Below are 21,346 nucleotides of genomic sequence, written 5' to 3' on the forward strand. Positions count from 1 at the left end.
GTTCTGTACAGTATGGCACATTTCAATTACCATGGTTTCTCTGGAACAGCTGTGCCCTGTGCATCGCTAGGATCTCCCTGTTACAGCTCTTCTCTCCCAGGCTAGTTTCCTCTACTGAGTAAAGGTTCATCTCATCATTCAACTACTGGCACATGGCACTACATGCTTATTTCAACCCAGCATCCAGATAGTGTTAGCTCTGCACATTATTTTCTTGCTGTTTCAAGCCTTCAAGTTAGGGCCACCATAACCATCTACATCAGTTACGATCTGGGAACTGCAGGTGTTGCCCCAGGTCTTGCCTTTCAGGGTCAAAAACCCTTATTTAATAGTCCATTAAGGGTGATTGCTCATCAAGGGGGTAGAGGGAGTACTTTCCAGTTTCTTTCCATTTCTTCCAGCATCTCCTTACAGCCTTAAGGTGATAAGATCATACCAGATTCTCCCCCAGTCTTTCTTCTGACACTCTGAGTAGGCAGCCATCTGCTCTGCTAATGGACTTTATTACTTATTATAATAATACTTTATTGCATTTACAGGGAAATGGTTTGAAGCCAACATTTCACAGTTTCAAGGGTGAACCCTGCCTTTTTCATTCACCCTGCTGAATGAAAGGAATATCCACATATGAAAAAAATGGTAGATGAGTATGTCTGCAGACACGCAGGAAGCTGCAGCCCAAGAGCATTTTCTTGGTCTGTCACAAACACACTGCAGCAGTAGCATTTTTATAAGGACTGCAGATGTTCCTGTTAAATTTGCCTTTTGCTTTTCTCTGCATCACTGTGATGCTTCCAGTGGTTCTGCCACCGTAAGAGGATAAGCTCCTAGTCACCAACCAGGAGCACATCAGCTATGTCTGGCAGCATCGCAGTGTGTCTAGGAAACTGCTCTCAAAGCCCAATTCATCTCCCCAAAAGGCTCTCCCTAGCTGCAAATGCCTACCAATGCTTTTGCACTCCTGAAGTTAATTTGAAGGGACCAGTCTGCATTTACATCACTACAGCTAAAGAGACTATTTAATGCTGGTTTTGACCAGACTGGAATCTTACAGGTTTAAAGCCCTAGTAAACAGTGGCTCTGTAACACAGAGACTAGCACTTCTGAAAGACAGCAGGACAGACACACAGTATAACCAAAGGCAACCATTCTGGAAACAATGTTGTATGAGGCAGAGGGAAGATGTTCATGTAAATGGAACAGGGACCTTTATCTTCTTTTGTCAGTATTTGACTGCCAGCCACTTTGGAGGTTGAAAGAAAAAAAGAGAACACAGTAGTGGCCCATAACACAGCAACATTTTTAAAAATACTAGTTGGTCACTTCACTGTTGACAATCTGTAACATAATGCACACTTACTATCACCCTCCACATCTTTGCTATCACAGCCAAAGTCAAAAGCAGTAGACTGGCAATTGCTAACCTTTAAGCTGATAAAGCAGTCTGAGCTCATGGGAAATAGTCATTAACAGAGTCTTCAGCACTGTTATCAGAAGTCTCATTGATGGGTAACCCTCAATGTAGCACTCCTCTGATATAACCTAAAAGATTCAGTCCAGCTAATGTAGGGCCAGGCACTTTAGACATTGTAGCAACACTACAAAGCATGAATCTAGTCATTCCTCATCACCTTGTGAGGGCTACAGTTAAAAAAACAACAACAAAAAAAATAGTTACAGACATATGCAGATTACAAACAGCATATATCTGTAATTGCACTGAAAGTCGGGGGGAAGATAAGAAAATAACAGGCCTTTAGCGTTTCCAACTAGGCAGAGGAGTTGTGTTACACACATGAATCTAAAGTATGCATTGACATCCAGTCACTTTCTCTCCTACTCATGAGACAGGAAACCATCGTGCCTGAGACTTGTTCCACAAGTAGTGGAGTAGATCTAAGGGCAAGCTGTCATCGTAAAGAAGCCTCACTCACCTGTTCCCAGATCATGGTCTCATCTTTTCCTTTGCACCAGCTCTAGGACACATCAGACCCTTCCATCAACTGATTCATTTTGTTAATCTAAGAAAACAAACCACCTCGTTCTGCAGGATTTGTTTTCTGTCGATTTAGTCAGTTGGATTACCTTACGGAAGGTGTCCTCCAACACAGAGGCCAACACTCTCGCATTCGATAAGCTGAGAGAGCACACATCCAGCAGTGGGAGGCACATTCTCACTTTCTGTAGCAGATAACTATTAAGCTGCTTCCCCTAAGTATGCAATATCCCAGTATGAACCAAGTTATAGCCGTGTGGGAAAGAAAAAATACTTGTGAAACTTTGATTTTATCAGGGAATAGCGGTATACTAATGAAATCCAAATACTGAGGGTTTGTATCAGTTAGTCTGCTCCTAATAAAGTCAAGGGTGAATTATTTTTAGGGGCTATATAATGTATTTGAAGATGGGGCCAGGACAGGGGAACAAAGGAGTAAGACTATGATATATTACAGAAACTGAGCTCTTTAAAAAATCCCTGGCCTAATTAAATCAGATAAGACTTCCTGTACAGAGCTGAACCAGCAGGTTAGTTGCCTTATTATGAACTTCCAGGTTTTATCATTATTCTACTGTTAAGCTTATTAGCACATTAAATACAATTTAAAAACTAACTCAAAATAGTTATTTTCACAATTGTAACAATGAATCTGATTACTACCAGATAGTATGCATCAAAATGAGCTAAAATAGAAGGTTTCTCAGCTGCCGTATGTAGACAATCAAATAACCCAAAGCTACAAATCAGTGTGTGGTACCCTTTGATACTTTGAAATGGTAGCTAGGCAGAAACAATTTTGTCATGACTATGAAAATAGGTGTCAGGTGTCAAATATCTAAAGTTTGTTGACTACACCGCAAAGCAAGATTTAAACTAATGAAGAAAAAAAGGTGGTATTTCCAAGAGCGTATAATGTTTTATTTTCACAGAAGTCATTATGAAGATCACTACACAGATTCAGTGACTATACATTAAGGTAAGAAGTTCTTAGACATGTTTAATTTTGGCTGGATGTTTGTAGAGAAACTTCAAGCTTTTAAAAAGTTTAAAACTTGCCCACAATTTTATCCAAATAGAATGGTCTTCACTATGTTACTGCTGTTTGTAGTCAATGACTATAAAGGATAGGTATGAGCACTGTCCTCCTTGCCCACCCCATCCTTCCCCCTTCCCTAATTCAGATGGCTGGGAATGAATGCTGAAGACAGCTGGGAGTGACTGACAGAGTCAGCACTTGCTTTAGTGGTGGAAGACCAGGACACAGCAGAAGAATGAAAGGCATACGTAGGAAGGAAGGGTGAGAAAGGAGTAAATTAAGAAACACATTGTGATGAATAAAGTACAAGGTACTGACTAAACCAGATAACGATAAAGGGTGATCTTTGTCAAAGTCTCCAAAGTAATTGGTATGTCCCAGTGGTGGGGTGTGGGGGTGCTCCAAGTGCTTAGCCAGTTCCACAGATTGTAAAATACAGGATGTCCCACAAAGTGAATCTGGTAAGATTCACAGCAAGGTTACAAGAATAGTTTTAACTTGTAACCTTGTAAGATTTAGCTGCTGCCTAGAACTCAGTCAGGAAAAAGATTTTCCATTTCATCCATATTTTCCATCCATATTTTCCATTTTATGCACTGAATAGTGTTACACCAGCAAGAGGTATTTCCCTTTGTTGATCATTATATTAATGTCTGCAGTACCCAATATTTCAAGAGTATTACACTACAAACTGTCCTTTGCTTGAAGCTGTTAGCAAAACAGAAAATGTAATATGCTACTAATTAATCCAATGGCTAATAAAGGCTCTCTGATGCTAATATAAATGTTTCAAGTCTCAACAACTTTACAGCAGTTTTCCATGAGTTGCTGAATCTGTTTTTCAGATTGAACAATAATTCCAGGTGCATTCTGAAACACCCCCCCACACTCCATTTTAGTCATAGACTCTGATAAACAATTACTATATAGAAAGAGCAAATAGATATGTCTAAGATGCACATAAAATTTATGTAAATTCAAACAATCTATAGCAGTAGGTTAGAAAGGTTCTAGTGCATTGTTCAGAGTAGTATATACAAAGTTAACCCTGTTTTTATATGTAATCTTTGGGTCAAGTTTTCAGTTGTGCTTCTTCAATATATCTCTACAGAAAAGATTAACATAGAAACACCACAAACAGAACGGTTAATTTACTGTAAAGTATAAAACAGCAATGTCTGCTGGCCAGCTTTTGAGGAAGCCAATGTAAAAATGTCTGAGCAGTCTTAAACTCAGTACATTTTGTAGTAAACAACTGCTCTGGGTAATAACATCCTGTTATTCTTTTGTTCTAATTAGATAGGTCAAGAATCAGCTACCACTAAACGTAGCCAAAAAAACAGCATCAAGGGTGTCACAACTATCAACCAGTTCAACAGCATCACCTTTAAAGATTTTAGTAACATTTGAAATTATGTATTAAGGTTTTCACAAGTTTCATATGTCTGCATATAGCATAAAAAGGCAAACAGAAAATACAAATTCGGGCATGTGTAAATATGGCAAGTTGAAACAAACACACCAACAGCTGGGAAGTTCACAACCGATACCAGCAGATAGCCTGGCTCGGTGAAAGAGTGGAAAGGGGAAGGGCCATTCAGTGGTCTGCAGGTTATCTACATCCCGGAGGCATTCAGGCTACCGGGGTCGGAGGGCCACAGAGTCGGGGACGGGGCACACAACTCCCATACAGTGTCGTGCAGTGCACATCTACACAGGCTGCTGACAACACTAGCAAACAGCTACAAAGTGCAAGAAAAGCTTGGACACTTCTGGGTAGAAGTGCGCTAAAGTCAGGATCCCAGCAGAGAGCAAGTATTAGCATAAAAGATATACACCACCAATTTAACATTTCTTTTTACAGCATGCCCCTCAAACCAGTGAAAGATCTCAAGGGGTTCAGTTCTACCCTATTAGTAGCTTGCATTTCTAGTAAAAATTGCTGATTCAAGACATCATCAGATAGGCTCTGAAGCCTAAAAGTATTTGAGAAATACTGTTGAAAAAAATTTACAGCTCAAGTGAATACATATTTGAATTGAATGGTAGCATCTTGCTTCTCTTGATTCTAGTAGTTAACACTACCATGTTTTACAGATAAAAACTCCACACCGTAGTAAGCTTCCCAGTCTGTATCTCCTATCTAAGAGCACTTTGCTCATTTCAAATCTGAATTAAGTTCTTTTCTACTTTGATATCTTTAGTAACTATAAAAGAATGACTGTTTCACACTGAAAACAAACACCTTAATGATATTTAAGTGATAAGCAGTCTGTTCATCTCAAATAATAAATGTTTCAAAGGCTGAACAGTAAGATTGGACTCTTCCATTATCTCCACTGAGGTGAGAACAAAATATTTTAAGTGCTTCAGAAGAAAATTATTTGAGAGTCTTCATCTATCTAACTTTAAAAATAGCATTTGAGAACAGATCTGGCTCATGTATTGTTGAAAGTGGTACCAAGAATATTTATTCAGTTTTATCTTCAAAGCAAAATCATGCTAAGATTAGCATGCTAAAGATCATGCTAAGAGCACCTCTACATGCTACACTCGGCTTGAGCAGCTCCTCCAGGACATACACAAACCTGAGAGTCAGTATGAGGAATAGGCCCCGCAACACTAACATTAAAACTTAACATCTCATTTGAAAGAATTCCCACAGAATGGGGAACCTTAACTAAAGGAAAATAGTGACTGCAATATTCAGATCTTGCAAATTAGGCAGACTTGTAACATGTTAGGTGACCTCTCAGTAATACAAGGTCATGCTAGTCTTGGAAGTAATTGCTGAAAGATTTCTCATCAGCAGCATCATCTCTGGTATATAGTACTACAAGAGGTTGTGGGGAAGGGTAAGAAAAGGGTATATCCAAGACATTCAGCTCACTAGCAGCAAGCCAGTCATAAACTACCTGGTCCAGTAGTATGTCCTAAAGGAATGAAATAATGCCTCCTGTTCTCCAGGACAGAACGCCATAGGTTAATGAGAGATCTTATGTGACCTGCAGAAAACAAGACCACTTGTTTTTACAGAGGACAGCTCTCATGTGATTGTAAAAATCTGAAGTAGCCAATATACAGGAAGTGTATTTTTATCTGCAACAAGTTCTATTACTACTTTGAGCCCCAAAACAAATCAAAACAGATAACTAACTTAACATTATCATGCTATACAGGCAATAGAAATAGACTAAGCAAAATAAAAGTCCTCAATTCAGGCTGGGAATACAACAACTTTGGTATATATACATTTTTTAATTAAACTGACTATGAAAGAGAGAGAGGCAATGTCATTTTATCAAATTCCATTCCAAAGCCTTCCAGTATAAAAAATGTATTTTGAATAGAAAATGGAAACGGATAGTTTGTTATTCCAAACAGTTCTGTAACACTGATATTTTTAATCTAGTAAAACACTGAAAAAAAAATTCTGTAACTAAAGAAATAACATCATTACCTGTCATCAATTATTTCTTTCTTCAATTTTTAGAAGATCATTTCATGACTGCTCTTAGAAAATGCTTTATTTATTGTGGCAGCCAACTGTCAGAAGCAGACACTAGCTCAGAATGAACGATTGTGTCAGGTAATGCTTGATCAAAATGTTTAACCTTACATAAACCTAAACCTGAACAAGCTGAAAGTTTTGTATTTGGAAGTCCCTCAGCTAAAAAATCTTTAGCTAAGGACACCCTACCTCAACAAGCACATTGAAGAACATCAGCAAAATTATCATTGCTTTAATAAAGAAAAGCTGCAGTTGTGTCCATCAGCTTTTATTTATTTATTTATACGTGTGTGTGTGTGTGTGTGTGTGTGTGTATGTGTGTGTGTATACATATATATATAATATAAATGAACCAACACTTGGAACTATATTCAAAAGTAGACATATTCTGAGTGTGCAGTAACAGGAACAGTTACTGCTTCGCAAGTCAAGACAAAGTTTGCAGCAGTGAATGCTCCCAACTGTTTTTTTTTCAAGTGGCCTCAGGTAAAGAGCACAGACAGAAAGCCTGACCTGAAGTGGGAATTGCATTTTAAAGTATTTCTTTCCTCTTTTAAAGAAACATAAAAGAGAATTAATCTTAAATTAATCTTAATCTTCTTAAAGTTCTTTATTTTTCTAGACTGAGAATGGCTGTAGAAAGTAGTCTCTTATCTTTTTTCTGTATACTACTCCTGCAATGTAGAATAATTTACAATAAAGATTTCATAAACCTGATTAGTATTCAGCTTAGTTTTTCAATATAACTTTGACAAAAAAAAGCTGAATTTACAAGAATTGTGATCAACGGGCAACTATTATTTTGTTCTTACTGCATATTCATTTTAGCCTGCTACTCCATATTTCATCCTGCTAGAATCTTTGTTACCATCACGTCACATTTTTCAAAAGACAACCACCTTATTAAGGAAGCAAAGTGGTAGCATTCAACAAGCAACTATTCCATATTTTCTTCTCTCCTCTTTTTCAGCATAAAACCCCAGACCTTGTCTTGCATATACTGCTAAGACCTTGCTCTGAGCACAGAATTATTCTTTATGGGCTTTTCTCATACTCACTATTTCAACGTCTAAGTGAGCCATAAAAGTCCTGTTGGTGACAAAATCTTATTACATCCATTTAACAGAAAAACCGAACCAGAAAAATTAAGACCATCTGCATTTCCTACATTCGGGTATTCAGATACTTTATATATAGCAGGTACAATATTCAACTGTATACACTGTGCCCTCAGCTACAGCTTCTTTCTGACCCACACCTCTTTGCCATCATTTTAATTGTGCCAGTAACATGCTATTGGCAACCCCGTATTGAAAGTCCAAGTGACTAATGCACCATTAAGCAAGATAGCGGGGATAAATTCTGGAAAGGGTGTGGGTAAGTCTCCAATGCTGCACTCAACTGCCTCAACGATTAGACCGAGCCCTCCAGAGGTAAGCACACAACTTTGAACCACACCAAGCAGATCTCCGGTGGGAAAAAAGGGTCAAACGGCATCACTGTGGGAAAAGCAAAGTGTAGACATAAACTACGGGACAGCTGCAGAACCACGCGCGGGTGCACACATGTGGAGGGGAATGCAGAGATAGCTCCTTGGTACCTCTTCTTTCTATACAGTTCGGTTTTCTGACTTTGTCTCTTCACTGTAGTTTAGTGTACAGTCTTCCATATTTAAATTGAGAAGAAAAAAGAAAATCCAGAAAGACAGGAACTCTAGTTTTAGTTCTAGTGCCCTAGCCTAAAGCAGCTGGCACTAGTTTTTCTAAAACCCCAAGATCATTCATCGTCATTTGTTCATGCATACTCACAGACTAAAACTACAAAGAAAATTGAGAATTTTCTTTAAGTGTTTATCAATATACACCAACTGAATATCAAAGTCTCCAATAGCAAGTAAACTGCATTTTCAAAAAAACTAACTTGAGAGTCTGGCTAAGCTTTTGAAATTACAGGAGAAGTTAAATGTGGTGGAATTGTTACACACACACACACTTTCTTCCTTCCCCTGTAAACGAATTCATGCTCCAAAGGATGCAGGAAAAAATAGAATTGTTCAGTTGTGAGCTGATTTCAAAATTCTTTCCCCACAGCATGCAGGCTAAGCAACAACTAAGCTGACTGAAGTTTAATAAGATAAAATACAGAGCCTGAGGCATGGAATATTTCAGCACAACTAGAGAGCCTCAAAAAGTTACAAGCAACTGGAAAAAAAGGAGCTTGCAATGGGACTGCTGGACAACTCTAACATCACGCTGTGATGATTTTCGAGAACTCCTACCCAACTGAAGTTTTAAGAAGAAAGTTTAATTTATTAGAGCTCTTGGTTATTTCTGGAGAGGTAACACGCCAATTAAGAGAGTCAGGCTAACAAACTAGGAACAATATTTGAACGCAAAAAAAAAAAAAAAAAAAAAAAGGAAGGAAAGATCCTTCCCAAGCAGGGAACAAACGCGCACGGACACGGAGAACATCCCCGACTGGACGCACGAAGAGCGGCCCGGAGGCCACCGTGGTGAAACCCCCGCGGGCGCCAAACGACGCCACCGCGGGCGCACGCAGGCTGCTGGGGCGCGCTGCCGCCGCCGCGGGCGGGGCGCGGCCCGCGGAGCCGCACCCGCCGCCGCCGCCGCCGGGCAGCGCGCAGCACACGCGCTCGCTCGACGAGGCGCCGCGGCGGGAGCCCGCGCACACGCCCGCGGGCGCCGCTCCGCCCCCGCGGCGGCGACCCGCGGCTGCGGCACCGCCGCGAACAAAGGCTCCGTCCGCCGGGACGTCGCGGGAGGAAGCCGCTTCCCGCCCGCCGGGCGCGGGCGCGGGCGGGTCCGCGCGGCGCCGGGTCAGGGCCGCGCCGCCGCCGGGCTCCGCCGAGCTCCCGCGCGGCGCACCGAGGCGGCCGCCGCCGCCGCCCGGCCCCGGCCCCGCTCCCGGCGCGCCCCGCCGGGACACCCGCCGCCGCCCCGGCCCCAGCGGCCCCCGCGGGGAAGCCGCCGCCGCCGCCCGCCGAGAGAGGGCGCGGGGAGAGCGGGCGGGCGGGCGGCCCGCCAGGCTCACCTCCTCGCCGGGCAGCCCGAGCACCTCCACGGGAGAGGCCGCCATGGCCGGGCCGGCGGGCGGCGAGCGGCGCGCGCCCTCCCCGCCCCGCTCCTCCCCGCCCCCCTTCCCTCCCCGCCGCCGCCGCCGCCCCGGCCCGGCCCGGCCCCGCCCCGCCCCGCCCCGCCCGCCGCGCGCGCAGGCCCCGGCCCCGGCCTGCCGCCCGCCCCGATTGGTGGGGAGCGCCCCCGGGAGGGCGGCCGCGCCTCCTGATTGGCTCCCGCCGCGCGGCCCGCCCGGAGACACGCGCGCGGGGGCAGCGCCGCGGTCCCGCCCCGCCCCCGCCGCCCTGGGGGCCGCGGTGAGAGGAGCCCGGGGAGCGCTCGTGTCTGGGGGGGCTTCGGGGGCTCCTCTCAACCAGGCCGGCGGAGCCGCGCGGGTTGGCTCGCCCGGGTCTTCCCTGCGCCCCCGAGGGCCGGGGCGCTGCCCCCGCCGCGAGGGCTTCCTGCGCGCCCGCCGCAGGCCGGGGCGCCCTGGGGGTCCCGAAATGTGGCGGCGACTGGCAGAGGGAGGAACAGCCACCGCCGGCGCGCAGGAAGGACGCCCCGCGCCGGGCGGAGAGGCTGTTGCCCTCCGAGGGCACTCGCGGAGGAAGGAAGTTGCGTATGGTGTATGAGCTGACCCGGTGAGAGCACCAGGCCGGCAGAAGGGATAACTTGCAAACGCCTAGTTTGAAATCATTGTAACGGTGTCGTGAAGAATCTCCATTTCCTCACGAAAAGACAGAAAGACCCCTTTTCAAACTTAAAAGCAACAGCAGCATGTTGATGAGGGAGCGTGCTGGCATTTCTAGCGAACGTCTGAGGTCAGTCGGTGGTGGTCCTGAGTAGTCTTTCTTTACGCGCTTTCCCGTTTAAAGGGTCTGGTTCCATGATACTTTTGCACATGGTCTGAATTCATCCTGCCTTTCAGAGCACGCCAAGAGTCACGGGAGTCCCTGCCCGCCGGCCTCCCCGACCGGCTGAGGACCACAGGAGGAGCCGTGCTAGGAGAACTGTGAATTCAGTGGGATGTTTTAGTCTGAGCTCTGTAGGTGTGTTTCTATAAGCCTGACTTAAGCTTCTAGTACTGAGCAGGCTGCAAGCTAGAAAACAGCTTCGTTTCAGTACGAACACATGGAAAATCACATATGTAGCTAAGGGTGGGCAAATGTAGCAGCACTTTTGTTGGGTAGAGAAGCAATTTATTTCATCATCTTTGTACCCATCCAGCCTAGTCCCTCACAAATCTGCTTCTTTCATCACATCAGGGAAAAAAAAAAAAAAAAAGTGCGCTTTCCAAAACAGACTCAGGCTCTTTTCTCCGGGCGATGCCCCTAGCAGACTGCAAAACACCCAAATAGCTGACATCCACGCCAGGGCTCAGGCAAGCCTGTTCATACATGCTTACGCTCTCCTCCCAGGTCTAGCAGAGGCTCCAAAAAAAGCAGTCTCAGCAAGAGAGCTAGACCACCCAAGATGATTGTTCTCCCACCAGCAAACTTATATTCTTTTAATTCCTCCCTTGGAGCGTGACTGCTGCTTCATGTTATGGGAGGGGATGAGCCCTCAGCAGCTCACTGACAAGCTTATGTAGGGTTTACACAGCCTGTTTCCCAGGTCCATCATTTCGAGGTCTGTAGATGGAAAGCTTATAGCTCTAGTTGGGTAGCTCCAGATGATACGTGGTCATTGACCCTAATGGTCAGTGGTCTTGTATATTCTGTTAAAACCTTACCTATGATAGTTTTCAGGAAATTATGTATTTCATGCATCATTTATATTCTGCAGAAGCTTAGTTCACCAACCATTAACAGAAAGTTAGTAATCTTCTTTAACATATCTTGGTGCTCCTTTGCTTTCATCTTTTTCTCATCTGTTCACTTACAGGGTGGATTCTGCAGCCTTCATCTTTGCAGTCTCGGTTCTCATCATGGAAGAGGTATGGGAAAACAGCTTTCAGTATAGCTAGGTGAGGAGCTCTAGTCATCTGTCCTCAGTTTCTATGCGAGTATCTGACTGGGTCTATAATGTAGCCTCTAGTTAAAGTTTTTGTTCCTCCAGCAGTCCTGTCAGCCTGGACTGTAGCCTATTGCTGCAACATATACTGCTAGTTCTAGTGGAGTCTGGACTATCCATATTAACTCCTGCTTTTGTAGTTGCTTGTCTCCTTCTTTCCTTCTTCTTCTTCTTCTTCTTCTTCTTTTTTTTAATAACTGGTAAGAATTGTAGAATTGTTGCGGAAAGAGAGGGCCCAGAAAGAGAGTTCTGTCGGTGAGGTGGACTGGTAGCTCCTAACATACATTTTGTCAATGTGTGAAAAAGTACAGGTTTTCCCAACAGCTCAGGCTAAACTCAGGACAGAAACTGTAGCCAGTCCCAGGTTTTTCTCTCTTTTCAAACGTTCTCACCTGATGTCCAAGGCTTGTTATAGCAAAACAGACTAGCTGAGTCCATGGCCGTTCTTAGGCTATTTTTACAGCAGAAACTGGAAGGCAAGAGTACAATGCTTTTTGCAGCTCTATCTGGGACTCTTTCGTGTAAGAGCTTCCTTCAGATAACTGACTTGATGAGCTCATGGCAGATTGATTGCTTCTGTCAGCCTTAGACGAGGCTTCTGCCTGTTGGCCTTCCAATGAATACAGTCCAGATCCACCTTCCCTAACTATGCTCTCTGCTTGGCAGGATCTTTTCTAAGGGAACTTCTTCAATTAACTAGTTCTGGGCTTGACTACTGTTCAGCAAGATTTAGCAATGCTGAATCATGTCATATATGTACAACCTCCTGGAAACCTTTTAGTACCAAGGTAAATATGCCTCCAAAGACAGAGCAAAACTATTCAAAAAGGGTACTTCTGTTACCGCATATATGCTTATTTACTTGATAACGTTACTGTCTACTGACTTCCTAACTTCAGAAAAAGTGTTGTGTAGATTTCCCATGGGGACTTTTTGTGACAGGTTGGTAACAAGACACACTAGTATCTTTGTCTGCTCTCCTCTCACCAGTTTACCAGTTGAGTAAGAGCTAGTAGTACCAGCCAGTGAATAAAGATTTGTTTTGCCAGCATCAGTTCACACATGTTCCAGAAAGGAATATAGGGTATAACCTGTGAAAAATCAGGTAGGTGCACTTGAACTGATGAAGAACAGGCAATGTGGTCTTCAGGCAAGTGACAATAATGTCATTGCAGTCACAATGGTCTATGAATATGAACATGAGAAATTTATATGGAGAAATAACACCTTTTTTCTGGACCAATTGATAAAACTTGGAAAAAAGACCTGGATAAGCTTTGGGGTAAATTCAAAAGAAACAGTCCCCTTTCTTTTCTAGGTCAAACCTCTAGACCAACATTTTCTCTTCAAGTCTCATTCACTTAGCCTGCCTAAAGCCCTCTTTCCCAACGCTGATTTAGAGGTGTCCCCAAATTTAAACCTGAAGGCTCCTGGGTGACTGCAAAGCGAAGACAACCTGCTTAAGTTACAGCAGGCACAACTTCTTGGTGCAGTTACTTTGTAAAGCACTCCTGACGCTGTAACAGAGCCTGATGTTCATTAGTAAATTGCTCTTTTTACAGCTTGCAAGAAAAACGTGTGGGTTTGCTGCTGTTAAGCATGAATACCTGTTTTTGCAGCACTGCCTCTGCACTGGGTTTGTGCAAAAGCCCAGTCAGAGAGAAACCTCAAGGCTGTTTCTTCTGAATTCACCCAAAAGTATAAGATGTTACTTTATTTCTCCCTATAGCTCTCCTAATACAACACTATTGTCACTTACCTGAACTCTGCATTGTCTGTTTTTATGCAGTTTAAGTCTCAGATTTTCTGTACAATAGAAGCAATCTCAAGCAGTCTGAAGTTCCATTTAACAAGGATTTTGTTTGTGAATATTTTACTAGCACAATAGAAGTAATTGGGCTTTTTTTGTAAGCCATTAAAACTCAAACATTAATTTCTGAGTAAAATGCCATTTCAAGAACTGCTGAAATTTATAACAGGACATTTGCCTACTCAATTTGTAATATTAAAATTTTAAAGGAGCAGATTGTAACACTGCCCCAAATTACTTCCCACTGATTCATTTTTGTTTGGAAAGATCACTGACTGTCTAGAATTGGAGCAATGATACAGTCAAATCCCGAATCTAGCTGGTCACCTGCTATCAGTAAGGTTTGTGTTTCCAATCTTGTTATGTAGTGGCATGCATACACTGAGAAAAGGTCTACATGCATTTTCAATGGGATCAAGAATTGTCTTCAGTATCTCAGCAAGCCATCTAGCAGTTCACCCGAAACAGAGTTTTAAGTTTAAAAAACTCCTGCACTTAAAAATAGGAGAAAAATAAAACCACAACTTGTTTGTTAAGTATATATTCAGTTCTTACGCATCTTCAGCTTTTAATATTTTATAGTCTTATGTAGTTACAGACTAATACTGGAAGAGATCTCTTCTGAGAGATCTTCTTTCTGCAAATAATTGATTTTCAGCTGGACAGAAAAACTTGCATTTGGATCATTTGTACAAAATGGAACACTTTCTCCTACATCAAGACCATTAGAAACAAATGAATATTTAATCTCATTGCTCTATCCTAATAGTGAGTTCTCATCTGGTAGCAAAGAAATTTGACTTCTATTACTGTCTGAATTAACATTAATTAACCTTAATTCACATGAAAGGTTGAAAAATTACAAATTTTTATTTTTTTCTGTTTCTTAAATGATAGCGTTTAGCCTGACAGACACAATTTGTGACCTGAATTTTATATACATTTACAACATTTTGTTTGTTTCTTTCTTTCTTTATACTAAGTACCTTTATGGCCTTAAGCCATAACTCCATCCATACACTCTAATACTTAACTGTTTTGGGAAAAAAAAAGCCACCACAAGGAAAGATGGGAAGGAAATAATGTCAGAGAAAGACATTACAGAAGAAAGTAATGTCAGAAAAAGAAATAGGTTTCAGGATTTTAAAGGGTTTTGTTAATAGTTTATGAATATATATTAACAGTGGTCATGACTAAGTTACAAAAGCCAGGACATCAAAGTATGTCCTACCTTATTAAATATACTTTAATATGATACAGCTTTGCTACAGAGGATTTTAAATTAAATCAGATAATTTATCTTCACTGCTCTTACTTCAAACCAAAGAAATCAGAAGTGATTTTAACTGCAATTAAACAAAAAAGCTGGATGCAAATGACACATGTATAGATCTTTGTCCTGTTACCTTTTTTTCTACTGAGTCATACAATAGGAAACATTATGATGAACCTGTAGTAGTGGCAGGTAAATGGAAAACTACATTCAAGAGGGAATTAATAAAAAAATACATGCTAGTGAGTCATTGCTATGATTAAGAGGAGTAAATACCTATTGATAGTCTAGTAATCTCAATTTCTCTACTACCATGGCAATGACTCAGTAATGAGACTAATGCCTGAGATACAGTTAAGAATCCAGGACTTAACACTTTTCTCAGCTGTACAGTTAAGTGCAAATACTTACTAGATCTTGGCCCTTAACATTCAAACAGTAGATTGATTTCAAACACCATGGTAACAAGGTGTGAAATTGATACAAAAACAAAAGATAAAATTTTATAAGTGGTAATTCCACTGGCAAAATTGATTCCAGACCAACTGTTCTCTCTTCATTGCATTGTAACTAGACTTCCATTAACCGACCCACAGATTTTCTGCTTGTGCCTTCTTGTTCTTTTTCATTCTCATTTCTCTAAAGTCAACAGTTCTATGTTGAACTCTAAATGCCCCTTCTTTCCTTTAAAAGCAGCCTCTCTTCTCTTTGGATGCTTGTTGTGTTCTGCATTGTCTGCTGACACCAGCTGTCTCAAACCCTACAGCCCAGTTTGTGCATGCTGAACGACAGCAAAGCATCACCAATCTAGGGACAGAGAGAGAACAAAAACATTTGCATTGCCTGTGTATTTTCTGCTCTTGTCCTAACTGGACCCTGACAGAAGCACTAAACTTGCTCAGGTCATGGATAGCAGAATTCATGTAAAGAGATTTTAGTGATGTTTCAAGGATGATAGGCGCTCTCACAAATGCAAGAGAGCCTTCGTGGCCTAGAAGATACCAAACTAAGACTAAAGCTAGAAGGAAGAGCTACAAACTTTCTTCAGGACCCTCAAATATACCAGGAGCATGAAGCATTCCCATGCATCATACACAGCAACAGTATGAGGAAACCCTTGGCTGGACTCTGCTGTGAGTAAAAAGTTTTTGCAGATTTGGAGTGTCACTGCTGGGCCAGCAGCCAGTGAAAGGGTTACTTACAGGTGTCCACAACTACCATCAGAGGAGAGGCTATAGTTCCTCCTACTATTTTCCCCATTTTTTCTCCTTTTCAGCTTTCCTGGGTTCTTGTTCCTTAGAACCAGGTGTGAACCAGAAATTCCCCTGCCAAATACCTTCTTTTGGGGGCAGACTGCAGACAAAACTTAAGATTAACAGCAAGCACCCTTCCAAACACTGCTCTCTCAGCATGGGTTTGCACTCCCAAGACATTAATACCAGCCCTAGGCCAGTCCCTCCATCCCCCTGCAGCAGACTCCCTGTCCCCAGGAAAGCTGCTGAGGAGAGTTCCAGCTCTCAGAGAGGAAGGCTGTGAGAAGGGGAAGATGTACAGCAAGAAATGTTTTTCCTAATTTCAGTGACTAATATAGCAGTTTACAAGCAATTCCTTTTGGAGATCTTTCCTGACTGATGAGCAAACCTGCATAGTAACAAGAGCAACTATGGTGGAGGTGGTAAGTCATACTTCTTTTGTGCATATGTATTTGAATGAAGTGGTAAACACTTGTCTGAATCATCACCACTCAAATGTCATCTCTCTCTCTCCCTCTCTCTTTTCAGCTTGAGGGGGAGGAGAGCTGCCAGAACAGAAACCTGGGGGTGCTGAGCTCCAGTCAACTGCTGTCACTCTGTTCCCAGATTAATTCACCATCAGTGATCCAGTGGTTAATGCAGCCATTGTGGGTATTTCTGCTAAAAGCTCAACCCTTCACAATGTTCACAATGTTAGAGAAATAAGATCTTCTAGAGGATAACGTATTTTGGATTTTTTTTCTTTAAACACCTTCAGACTATCATTCTCCATATGCATATAAAACAGCATGTACTATATGCTCTTTGCCAATGCCTAAAACATTGATAAAACCAGATAAACCTATTGTTCTGACTAAAGTACAGGATTGAGGCAGCACTCGCCCTCTCGTCTATACGTTTCTCCCATTTTCATGCAAGATGTTTAATGAATCGCCTTCTCTTGGTGTTGCTCCCTTATTCCATTAAGAAAATTGGAATAGTAAATAATTGCCATTATAAAGTGAATTAATTCACTTTTGAGTTTTTATAGTTCAAAATACTAAATATTTTTTTAAAAAAATACACAGATTTTCAGTGTGCTGTCCTTGGCCTGCTGATTGATTTTCAGAGAGCTTGAAAATGTTGCCATTGGGCATTAGTTCTTGATAGGGTCAAACGCATCAGGCATAACAGGACACTATCCAAGAAGTGTCTGGCAGATCTTCATGTCTGGCATTAAAAAAACTCCACCAGACAGTTCTCCTGAAGAACAGGAGACGGCGGGGATGCAGGGCTTTGAGCGTGCCCTAGAAGGATACCTACTGGTGGGGCTATTACCTCTGTCACACAAAGGGAAATGGAAGTACCCCGCTGTACTAAGTAGCTACCTTTTTTGTTAAAACTTGTCTAAAAAACAACAACAACAAAAAAAGCAATGCCAGATCATTCCTGAAGGTGCAAAACAATTCTAAAATGATGTGCAACGTAACAGTTTTCAGCTCTTCCATATTAAGAAATATTGAGATCTCTTATTTTGTTCTTGCAGAGGAAGCCAGTTTAGGTCCCAGCCTTAGCTTTTCCTTCCACAAATAAACTTTGCCAGAGCAGATTTCAACTAGGAGCCTCTGAACTGAGTCTCTTAGGAGAAGAAAATTCATCTCCTATCTCATCTCCAGGTATGTAGCAGGAGGGAGAGTTCTGATTTTCAGACCAGTTTAAAATCTAAGCAAGGAGCATTTTGGTCAGAAATAATCATTATGTATATACAGCTTTTTAAACAGTGCATTTCAAAATGCCTCTTCTTGTCTTAGAGCAAGGAGGAGTTGGGCTTGATCCTTCTGGGAACAGATTATTACAGCCCTTGGAAAAGTGTCTTCCTGAGGCACTGATATAAAGCAGATGACTATCTGGTAAGAGGGAGTCCAACAAGCATCTAAAGTAAACATGTTGAGATGTGCACACTTGTAGAGAGAGCTAGGCCAACCATCTGGAACGCTACAGGGACATCCTTTCTTTTGATTCCTGCCAGCCACCTCCACAAGCCCTCAGAAAATCTGAGGACACAAACAAGACTCAGCCCCAGCAGCAGCCATGCAGTGCCCCGTTCAATTTAGTCTTTACAGCATTCCCCTAGCGCAGTCAATAACTGGATATAAGGCTATCAGCTCCTCAATATATGGAGATGCAGTTCCAGCTGCCCATGTGTCTCATCTTTCCTCCCTGTGAGATAGACATTTTACAGGCTTTAGAGGCCTTAAAACCAAATTTATTTGGTTTAATTTCTGTACTGCTATGAAAATATTTCTACCACAAGCAGTTACTTTTATGGATAGGTAGATTAAAATGGAGCCTTCTCTCAAGCTACTAAGACTCATTTCCATTTTTGGGCCCATTTTTCAGGTGCAATTTTAAAGTCTAGGTCCACAAAAGCTAGGATGTGCTCTAGATCAGCAGCATATTGCTAAGCAAGAACACTATTTGAGGTAGCTATTTGAGATCCACTGAAAATTTGTTTGTAACTGGCATCATTAGCTAGTGTGAAGAGATAAAGATTCAATGATACATAGCTTATCATAATCCAAACAAAAGCAGCAGCTCATTAAAATGAAAATGGTAATAGAGAAAAGATGAGGCACAGGGACAAAAAGGGAACTTTTTCATGATTGCAGAGCCAAGGCATTACCAGATATAGGAAATGGGTAGGCGGGACTGGGGAGAACAAACTCAGGAGGAGCCTCGACAAAGCAGCTGGAGAATAGATATGCAAATGCTCCAAGGTGACACATCTCAAGTGTTTACATTACTAGTAGGATCTCTTGCATATTCAAAGCACATAACAAGTTTTATAATGTATCAATAATGATAATCACTTGCATTATATATCAGTGTAGCTTGCTGTTTTAGGTATTTAAACAGTACAATCGGGAGGGACAAAACTGCAGTCTCTTTAGAAGTATTTGTTTTTTTAAGCGAACATCTCATGCCCTCAGTTCACTTTTGACTTCCATTAATTGATCTAGCTATACTTAGTTTATACTTCTTAACAAATTCAGCAGGAAGAACAAAAGAGACTAATAGATTTGTAATTCTACTAGGTCGCTTAGAAATATTGTTATACATAATAAATATAATAAAAATATATATTATATAGACCGTGAAGTTTACAAGTTACTTGCAAATCTTACTCCCTTCTAAGCATTATTTAGAAATACCAACTACATATAGTCAGATCACTGCTCATTTCTTAAGTTTGAAAATATTCTTGGGAGTTCCTCTACAATTCATTAAATCTCACTACATATTTTTCTTGCATTTCATCTCTTTATCCAAGTATAACTCTTGAGTCATTTGTAACAGGGGGGAGGGGTAAGCAAGATCCAAGTATTGGTTATTTCTGGCTACCCATCACAAGAAAGAAGCCTGATTTATTAAGAATTTGCTGCCAAATCAGCTTGATGATCATCAAATATGCACAGATAGGCCTCGCTTGAATAAGAGCAGCTGTGCTACACAGCCAGACTCGGCCAAGTTCGCTCAAGCCTCCAGCCTTGAGGAGGCACTGACAGCAGTGGGGCTGGAAGGGGCCCAGGGGCCCCGAGCCCGAGAGCCAGCCCTCGGGCACCACGCCACGGTCAGGCACCCAGCTAGCGGGGCACCTCTCACGCAGGCAGTTCGTTCTGTAACCACCTTTCTTCTCTGGAGTAGATGGTGTTGCCAGTTGCTAGAGACACCGTACAGACTGGACGGACCATTGGCTCATTCGACACAGCAATCCCTATGATTCTGAAGGAGAAATTCAGGTTAGCAGAATACTAACTGCATCCATGCATGCAGGCTTGTATTTCTGGAGATGTGGAAGTATTTCTAAGCTACTGTTTAGAACTTACACTCTAGGTAGCCTTATTAAACATATAAGCATCAAGTCTTTTCGAAAAGTACGAAATTTTCGACTTCGGTGTCTGGCGGTATTTATTTTGATCATGCGTTTAGTTCAACATTTCTACATTCTTACTTATTTAGTCTTATTTTAGTAAAGGCAAAGTCTTTACTGTTATGCCAGTTCCATTCACGGTCATAGTTCTGTTTACAATCCTTTTTGTTTACCGTTAAGCCCAGTTCTTTTCAGCCTATGGCTGAAGGGTTCTATTTCAAGCCACCTTATCACTTCTAATGAAGATAAACAGTCAATTTTGTCAATATTAAAATAGCCTGTTATATTGCCTGTATTTTTTTTCTATCTCATTCGATTTTTTTTAAGACTGCAGATCATTAGGGAAAAGCTTAAGTTCATTGTTCATAGTAATTTTTTTTGTAGGCACATTAATTTAGAGCCCAGTGAGACATTAACACTATTCCCTCCACAAATTCGTTAAAATGCATCCGTCTTTCTGATGCCCCTTCACCTGCCTCATTTATGTCTCCCTGATGATGCTCAGTCTTCTCCTCTGTTGACTAATCTAAGTGATTTTGTGTCACTATGTAATCTGCCACCTGCCAGCTCCCCTCAGTACCGCAGTAGTCTGGGATGGAGTCTAATCATTAACTAGCGCTGTCTTTCTTGGCATGCAAAATTTACTGTCAGTCCCTACTCCTGTTTCCTCTTAGCCAGTTTCTGCACAGGGGCAATACTCTTCCCTTGTGATTATGTAGACTAAGCTAGAAATGCTGCTATAGAATTTTATGTATGATTTTACAATGCAAGTAAAGGACTTCATACGCATCAATGTATTTCTGCTTGTATGGCAACAAGTCAAGCTGGACCATAGCAATATGTTGTAAGAGTGCTTTATTAGTACGAAAAAGCAAAAGCAGCCAAGCATTCCCACAGTGGGGCTACAGGAGCAATGAGGCTGGCTGCGCCTGCTACGACGGCCCCAAGCCACCCCCCAGGTGTCAAACAAAGCCTCTGACCAACACGCACGCCGGGATGCCTGAACAAGCTGGCCATGACCACACCACCAGCCAACGCAGCTGTCACCACTACGTTCCAAAGTACAGCCCAGCCCAAAGTATTATTTTTATGCCTGACAGCGTATTTGAACTACTATCAGGTTCATCAGCGAGTTGCAGCTGTTTTTTGCCCAAAACTTAGAATTATCACCACACAGGTACTAACCACTTAAAAGGGATAGCAGCAGAACTGGAATATAAAGAGAAAGCGAATAATCAGAAGCCCGTTACCACCAACTCAAGAGACGACTGCTCTCAGATCACTAACTGACCTCGGCCTCCAACCCAGGAAAACCGAGCTTCGTGCTGAACTTGAAGTACGGAACCGGGCTCAGCAACTGCAGCAAGTCAGCACAACTAGACAGCTGTGATCTGTCTTCACACAAATCAGGAAGCTCCGTCAACCTTAATGGACGTTTTCCATATAAATAAAAAACTGCAGAAGTCA

The 21,346-nt window shown here is 42.2% G+C and overlaps 1 protein-coding gene across 1 annotated transcript in view; it reads right to left on the reverse strand.

Moving 5' to 3' along the window:
- The window catches only part of NEDD4 (NEDD4 E3 ubiquitin protein ligase), a 68,877-nt gene extending 59,235 nt beyond the window's left edge, over window positions 1-9,642 (reverse strand). Inside the window, exon 1 of the mRNA XM_062583386.1 lies at window positions 9,598-9,642. Within this exon, the coding sequence (XP_062439370.1) occupies window positions 9,598-9,642 (45 nt within the window). The remainder of the gene's footprint in view (window positions 1-9,597) is intronic.
- Between the last annotated feature and the right edge of the window lie 11,704 nt (window positions 9,643-21,346).

This window comes from Rhea pennata, chromosome 10 (assembly GCF_028389875.1).
Source record: "Rhea pennata isolate bPtePen1 chromosome 10, bPtePen1.pri, whole genome shotgun sequence".
In the NCBI taxonomy this organism is placed as follows: domain Eukaryota; kingdom Metazoa; phylum Chordata; class Aves; order Rheiformes; family Rheidae; genus Rhea; species Rhea pennata.